Source organism: Sinocyclocheilus anshuiensis, unplaced genomic scaffold (assembly GCF_001515605.1).
Source record: "Sinocyclocheilus anshuiensis isolate Anshui unplaced genomic scaffold, SAMN03320099.WGS_v1.1 scaffold154, whole genome shotgun sequence".
Lineage (NCBI taxonomy): Eukaryota > Metazoa > Chordata > Actinopteri > Cypriniformes > Cyprinidae > Sinocyclocheilus > Sinocyclocheilus anshuiensis.
Window position 1 is genome coordinate 1,046,309 of NW_015546101.1, and position 8,724 is coordinate 1,055,032.

The 8,724-nt window shown below is 39.4% G+C and overlaps 1 protein-coding gene across 4 annotated transcripts in view; it reads right to left on the reverse strand.

The window, feature by feature from the left end:
• The window catches only part of rnf111 (ring finger protein 111), an 85,045-nt gene that overhangs the window by 38,611 nt on the left and 37,710 nt on the right, over positions 1–8,724 (reverse strand). For all 4 annotated transcript variants that reach the window (XM_016502079.1, XM_016502077.1, XM_016502078.1 and 1 more), the window contains exon 3: positions 3,748–3,874. In XM_016502079.1, the coding sequence (XP_016357565.1) occupies positions 3,748–3,874 (127 nt within the window). The remainder of the gene's footprint in view (positions 1–3,747; positions 3,875–8,724) is intronic.

An 8,724-nucleotide genomic window follows, 5' to 3' on the forward strand; every position in this document is an offset into this window, starting at 1 on the left:
CACCTCTCTCCCCAGTCTGGCATGAACGGCTCGAATAGTTCCTGTATCAAATGAAGGCCCGCCTCCTGAAATACGAAATGTGCTGTGATTGGTTAGCTGTGCCAGTGCGTGTTGTGATTGGCAGCACTCGGCGCCTGGTCAGGAAATGTCATGCCCCTTACCATAGCCGCCTGCGAGCTTCAGTGTAAATATTGCTTAAAATCAAATCAATTTGAGTGCGATTTAAACCCGGATGATTGTAACCACTCTAAGTTCATCTGCCTTGGGAAAGCTAGCGTGTCTGCGACATAATGATAACACTTGTTGCCTTCTCAAGTGCAGCTCAACCAGGTCTCGTCCCATTCGTCGATATTTGTGAGATCACAAATGTACTTTGAGCTTTGTAAATTTGCAGATCTTTTTTATGCTCAAAAAGCAACATTACAGACTAACTAAAGTTGAAAAAGTGAAAAAGCATAATAGCACCCCTTTAATTATAGGCCTATAATTCATTGTATATAGACCCGTTTTAAAATACTTATTTTTTAACATTTTAATCGAGGAGTAAATAGCCTAATCTTTTGTTATCCTTGCAGCGCATCAGTTATGCGGTAGGTAATATTGTGGGGCAAATTAATTGTAATTTTAATTTAATAATAAAAGTAACTTCATAATAATAATAATAGTACTAATAAAAATACGAATGTAACAGGCCTACATTCATTGGAAATGCCAAATATCTTAATATTGCAAATATTTCTGGCTATCGTTGATACAAGATCATTATCTTTCGACGCACCCCAGCAAGATGAGGTTACCGCGGGGCCTTTCGCAGTGCGTGCCCATCTACTAGACAGCACGTTGCCTGTTACATCAATATCACAAATTCTCCACAAATGTGGCTTGTATGAGAGGGTTGCAAGAAAAAAAAGGAAAGGAAAGGAACTCCTCAGGAAAGGCCACATGCAGTCTGAGTTTTGCCAAAATGCACCTTGAAGATTCTGAGGCAGATTAAGGCAGACTAAAAATTAATTATCTGGCCTCAACTAGTGGTCGACTGATATATCGCCAAGGCCGATATTTGGCATTTGTCAAATATCGGCATTGGCCAATCAGTTTTTCTGTTTGGCCGATGCGTTCGAGGCGCATCTTTTATTTTGACGGCGCTGAGAGCGGCAGCGCCTGAGCACACAGTGCTCATATTCTCCCTCTTGATCGCCGTCGTCGTTAACAGTTCTGTCTAATACGGATAGAAGTCTGTCTAATAATCCGATAGAACTGTTAAACAAAGGAATTCAAATGTAGACAAAAAGTATTATAACGATTGCTTTTATATTATTAGCAATAGAAAGGCAAGCATTTTAATACTTTCTCGTTTGCCGTCAGCATTCAGCAAAAACACATTTACATAATTTAAACAAATCTTTGAATGGCTAATGAAATTTCATGAAAATGAAATTTAATTTCACAAACCTTGCAAACTTAGTCGAATCCAGTTGTGGAGATCTTGTGAAGTGTGCATGTATCCTACATGATCGCGTGTTCTCTGCGTGACTTTCGGTCCGTGCAAATTGAATGCTTTAAACAGTAAATTTGTGATTTCAAATTATGCTGCGCTTTATGCATTTGCCCACTGTCATATTCATGTCATTTTCACTGTTTGCTGTATGTAAAATGAGTGTTACCTTGGCTTTCTTTGAAAAAATATGATTCCCAATGCACACAAACTTCCCAGAATACTGAGAGCTCTGTTGGTTACAGTTTACTTCCTTTTTAATTATATTTTTATTAAATATTTATTTGTGAAAAATACTGTTCATTTTACAAATGTATTTTTTAATCCATTTTCAAATTTCTTAAATATTAATTAAAATAAATACAATTATGTCAGCTTTATATTGGCCATCCTGCTTTCCAAGATATCGGCATCGGCTGTCAAAAAAAAAAAAAACAATATCGGTCGACCACTACCCTCAATACTAAACGATATGTCTGGCGGAAATCCACTACAGCTCACCATCCAAATAACAGCATTCCTCCAGTAAAGCATGGAGGTGGTCATATCCTGTTATGGGGGTGTTTCTCTGCAGCAGGGACTGGAGCACTTGTCAGGATAGAAGGAAAAATGGATGGGGCAAAATACAGTCAAATTCTTGAGGAAAATCTGCTGCCCTCTGCCAGAAAGTTGTCAATGCAAAGAAGGTTTACCTTCCAACATGACAATGACCTAAAACACACAGCAAAACGGAGCACACAGTGGTTGAAGGAGAAAAAAGTGAATGTCCTTGCATGGCCTAGTCAGAGCCCAGAACCCCACTGAAAATCTGTGGAATGACTTGAAGACTGCAGTCCACAAAAGCTCACCATCAAATTTAACTGAACTTGAGCAGTTCTGCAAAGAAGAGTAGGCAAATATTGCAAAGTCTAGATGTGCAAAGTGACATAGAGACATATCCCAACAGACTAAAGGCTGTAATTAAAGCAAAAGGTGGTTCAACAAAATACTGACACAAGGGGGTGATTCTTTTTCCAACTCAGTGATTCTTTACAGCTGGCAACCATAAAATCACTTACTTATCTTTGTGTGCATGTTAAATAAACATCCCTCCAGGCTTGACTGACTGTGAAAACTTGTGTTTCACCTCATTCATGCCGTCACAGAGGTTTATGGGCTTCCGTGAACACTATGGGATAAAACATGCAAACATGCGCCAGTGAATAAACAGCCCGAGGAGTTACTCATCCAACTCTAACGTCTGAATGATTCAGGTCCTTTGAAAGACAACCACACCACTGATCAACCTCCAACGCACGGCCTACAATGACGACACTGTGGTACTCGAGGGGCTAAACTGAATGACTTTGCTGGCAGGAGTGTGGTGGCAGCCAGCACTATTTCTGGCAGCAGTTAAAAAAGTAATAGAATAAAGCGATGATTCTCAGTTCACGAACAGACGCCTCAATAACAATTAGGAGAGAAGCAGGAGAGCAAAACCAAATCAAGCAACAGGTAGAGGGGGCGTAGTTCTGACAAAACCACATCAGATGTGATTGAGTTTAGAGCTTCTATCAGATTTCAAAGGGGAAGCCTGCTGAGAGCTCCATCTGACATAGTTTGGGCTAACCCAGCCAAAATACCAGAGGCTGTAACGTTTATTAAATGGATATGCCGTGCAGTAAACTGAAAATCAAATCTGCATGCAAAATCTCTGCTTTTCTGTGAACTCAATTGAAATCTTTACAACACTCAAGCCGAGGCACTGAACTTCTTTTCGCAAGAATGTGAGAATGTCCTGCAGGTCATAAGAAAACTAAAATGGGAAAAAGAAGAGAAGAGAACTTTGTTTGATTTTGGTCCACAGAAAGAGGAATGGGGGCATTCCCCGTGATATGGGGCTCATCCTTAAAGCACACAATGGACCCTATTCACATTTCTGGGTTTCTCAGAGTGGAAGTCGCCATAGTTGGGTAAACTTCTATGGCAGTAAATGGGAGACTACATCAAATATTTTTTGCATTTCCATTTGCTCAAACAGCAAAATAAAAACTCCTGTAGGATTGATGATGCTCATGAGCATTGACACGCGTCATCACAGCATGTGAAAATGGTCTTCATACCAATGGAGACCGCCATGAACCTCAGATGAGTTTCATATAATGCCATGTGAAGATCTTTAAATATGCTTCACCAGATGTTTAACATCTTCTGCAAATATTACAATACTTGATGAAATCCAGTTAAAATGACATACTGATGAGAAGTCTTACCTGAAGGCATCTCCAACCGTTACGATCTCCACTTCACTGTCCGTGGAGGTGACGTTGATCTCCTCGCTGGCAGGCACTGCAGGTGCAGGAGTCGCTTCAATCACAACCACATCCTCATCCAGGCCACCTGAATGATAACATGGAAATTAAGCTCATTAATGCTAACATTCAAGCAATAATGCACTTAAATCTACTTGCATACAGCAAATGCACCTGTTTCAGTTCACAATTATGGATACTGATACATGAAGATGAAGAGAGATAATTGAGCCAACAAGAACTCATTTTACTTCTATGGTATATTTCTATTATACATGTGAAATATGTTTGTAGAACAGCCTGAATGAAACCATGATTTCAGGCCTCTGTGATTTACATTGCATGTCTCACTTCAGCTGAACTTGCACCTGCACTGATACTAAGTTGCTCTTTTGGTTCACATGGCCTTCAACATGTTCTTTTGATGAAAATAACACTGAAAAAACACTTTATTATACAATTAAAATATGTTTTGTCATAGACTAGTTGGCAGTCTGACACCTATATAATAAGAAACAGACCACGGCGGGAGAATTAGGAGTATTGAGGAGACTTTGATAAGGATGAGAACACCTGCAATAAGATCATTAGTTAAAAACTGTATAAAATTGTAAGATGCAAGTGAGATGGTTGTCTCTACCAATAAAGTCTGATTTTGGCATCAGGACCTCTGCGACTTGAGTGTTTCTTGCAGAGAAGAGAAGGCAGTTTCCATGACACTTCCAGAAGTACACATTTAGCTAAGGAAAGTTAATTTATATGGCACCTTTCAATACTTAATTTAAAATAAAAATCAATGAAATAATTTAGCACAATTAGTTAGGCTAGAAAGGCAAATGCTAAAAATCTATGGATGATTCACAGTTGTTTAGCATGGAGTTTCTACCATCAGGTTTTTATTCTCACAATTACAAAAGAGACTTGCAAAATCAAAAACAGACAGTGAGTGAAAATATTATTATTAGTAACACTTTTTGAAAGTTTAAGTCATGATGGTTCTAAACCTCCAAGGCCCCTTATTTTGTAGTACTACTGATGAGATGTTTTTTTTTTAAACATATGTTTTACTTACAATTTCTACCCAATAAAATATTTTAGTGTTTGGCATAATTATAAAAACATATGTTTATTATAGAAAACCCTATGGCCCCACAACCCGATATAAGACAAGTGGTTTGGAAAATTGATGGATTGATTGAAATTCCCATGGAATCCCCCCCCAGTGGGCTCGGGCCCCTGGTTGAGAATCACTTGTTTAAATCAGATAAGAGCAGGTGGTTATTTCATTTTGCACAGGGCAGATAGCCTATCTATCTCTGTTGTTTATTTACAGTCATTTTGGTCGAACCTCACCAAAGCATCAAGCTTTATACAGGTACTGGAAAAAAAATCATCATATTCCCAACACAGCATAAAGATGACATCTGTATCTTATTGCTTGTGATTTGTGACCACTAAAAATCTTCAAATCACATATGATGACATTTGCCACCACAAAAACATCCAAAACTTGAATCAGTGAAGGGCTTCTCTGGTAAAATGTTTATTTTTGAAGTATAACCAGCATACATCTATATTTAAATGTCCAACAGAATCCCTGCAGGTTTTATGATAAGGACACATACACACACCACCATCAAAGAGATCAGTGGTCATCATCTGCCTCAATCAGTACTTTCATAGTGTTATCTGAGCCTCTCAAGTCTTCTGAAAGCTACACTTGGCACCACTCATTAATCTAGAGCAGAAGCAATATCAGCCTCAGTAGCTAGCTACAGCTGTTTAATTGATGATGGTTTGGTGCAGCAGTGCTTCCAACCAATGCTTCAGGCAGGCGCACTTATGTGTGTGCTGGGGAAGCTAAATGTAGGTCAGTCAAAGATGTGCTTTGCAGTATGCCGGCACAGGCTTTTGTAGTACAATCACTCATCTCTCTTCTGATTGGCTCTCCTGCTTGACTTCTCATTCTTTCTTTAACTCGAGTTCTGCCTGGATTTGGTGTCAAGAGGCCCAGGGTGTGTTCAAAACAAAGCTCACAAGCATAGCTGGTACATGTCTCAGGGCGACAGACAAACAACTTCTACACAAGCTCCATTTTCTACAGAAAATGACATCCAGAAATATATAAAAGAGGCAATCTGAAAAACATTGATATGAATTACAGTAGTGCCATGACAGTTTTCAATAAAAGATAAAAACAAGACTTAACTGAGCGCCAATTCATGATATCAGCCTTCCTGTCATAATTTCTAAAAGTCTATTAATATTGGCTTTTTTTGAACAGCAGTCAGGCTCAAAGTTTTGCTTCTCGCATGAATATCGTGGCACTAGTGAGCATGTACACCAATTGCACTATACACTGAATACAATGTTAAAACAACTCTACTTCAGCACTGTAAGGTTGTTGTGTCGTACTATCTGTGTTAGGCATGTTTGTGCACTGAGGCAGAAGCTTGTGGCTCGGGAGATTCATCATCATTCTCTGGGGTGTGTTGTTAAGGTCGGCTCTCCCACTGAGTGCTGCTGCTTAGCACCCCACTCTTACCCCATTCCCCATGCTGGCCACAAAAAATGATCACACTACCAAACATAGCTACAACTTACAGCAGTAAACACACAACCATATATTACATGTGCTCTACCATTCATGGTTACAATTCTGCAATCCTCTGTGAATGTACTATCATAAACAGGTTCTTTGTAATAATGCCTCGGTTAGCCAGATAATTAGACTATATGCTAAGTAAATGACAATGTCTTTTGGTTTGGCATGCATGTGTAAAAAACAAATGCAGAATTGTTTTAACTACTGCATATGCATAACTTCTTTGTGTGTTGAATGTAATTTGAAACTCAGGGTGCAGGTGAACTCGGGTGTAGGGGTGGGAGAAAAAAATCGATCCATCGATACATCGCGATTCTCTCTCCAACGATTCTGAGAATTTCAGAATCGATTCTGAGCGTAGTTTTTAACCAGATGCGCGATGATGCGGAGTTTGCTTTAGAAACACCCGTATTCTGCTTGCTTCCAATTCCTCACACACATATACCACTCAAACCTTCCGTAAAGTAATCTTTCATAACGTTCGGAAAGGTTGAAGCGAATTACAAGGACATTCGCGGGCTTCATTGCTCAGGATGTGCTGTGAGAGACGCGCGCTTTGTTTGATGTTACACTTGAAGTGTGCGGTCTCGCCCGTCGGTATTTTCCTCTCAAATGCTCTACGAAGTCATCATTTATGTGGTTTGGAATGCAGTGGACGTATATATTTAAAATATGAAACTCACTATCAGAAGGCTGCTTTCAATTTCAAATGCTGACGCGCAATTTGTTTGTGAAGGCTGCTCGCGCATGTGGCTGTGCGTGACTCCGTGTAAGTGGTTTAATGCACTTGCGTCTCAAAATGGTTATATGACGCAAAATGAATGTAAACACAGCCAGTTATGTCTTAAGGGATTAAACGGACAGGACAAACCACATTACTTCTTATATTTCAAAAGAGATCCGTGCGTGAATGCAGCTTAATAGATCTCCCGCTGTCTATATGTCATACTAAAAACCAACAGTAAAGATGAAGAAAAAATAACTCGCAGTTCTTGAATGGAAAACGTTCAGATAATCTTAAATACTGAAAGCACTCTTTGTTTCGATAAACTTTCGGAGGATGTGGTTGTTTTTTTTTGTTTTTGTTTTTTTGGTTGCTTAGCGGGAGTTTGGCTTTGGTAAGTATTGGCTACAATTTATATATTTGAGGCTGGGTTTAGTGTTGGCTATGCCTTTCCCTGTTTAGGTTTAGCGGAGTATCCTTAACGGGATGCTCCGATCTTTTGTTATTTTAGTTTGTTTTGTTTGTAGGCTACGGTGAAAGCAGTTAGAGCAGTTGTCTCGGGAACACGTCCGTGTTTTGTAATGGTGACTCGTTAATCGGTCGCTATTTCAAACGCTGGTTTACAGTGTATAAAAACCCGCTGCAAGTAACTGTACGAAGATTAGGGATGAGTTTAGATAGTTTTGAAATTTAGTTAGAGGGAATTGCTTATCTAATTTCTACACCAAGTTTTTTTGGGAAAAGTAGCCATACTTTTTGTCTTTCACAATGGCCTCAAAGGTGGAAGAATTTGTTAGTGCTCCGTCTGAAGATTTGTTAAATGATTTGACTAAGGACCAACTAGTAGAACTTGCAGGCCACTATAAAATTAATTTGGTTAGTCAAGATAAACGTTTAAAAGACAACATTAAAACCTTAATAAAGACCGTGAGGCAGCTGTTATGGCTGATGACTTCTTTCTGATTCATAAGACCTCTTTTGGTTCTAAAACCTATGGAGAAAATCTTCAAAAAGAACCCTGGCGTAAATCCGTTCACTTTGCCAAATTGTCACGTGATCCACTTGGCGGACAACACGGCTCTGGTGGGGGAAAAAGAGAGAGCAAATACGTGTAATTATTGTCATTTCTTTGGTCATTGGAAGAACGAATGTCCATTGTTAAAAACAAAAGACATGTTGAATGTGAAGTCTAAAAATGTTTCCCCTGCAAAACCTGTTGCTTTGACCGTAAATGCCCAGAATTCACATGATGGTCAGAAAAGTTGCACGTCTGTTTTTTCAGCGTTTACTCCCTTTGTTACAGAAGGTACTGTCAGATTGGTTAATTCTGTAAAGGATGTACCTGTTAAAATCCTTCGGGATACAGGATCATCAGAAACCTTTGTTTTGGAGTCGGTGCGGTTTAAATGTGTTCCGCTTCACAAACTTGTTTTGCAATCTGATTTGATCCAGGGAGAAGTGGAAGTTGCAAGTTGCTCCTGTTTGCCTGTGGAAGGAGTACAGGTAATCTTGGAAAATGACTTGGCTGGTGAACGAGTCTGGCGGTTTCACCACATTTGGTGGTTACTTCCTCTCTGATGGCTTCTAAACCAGACGGGGATGAAAACTT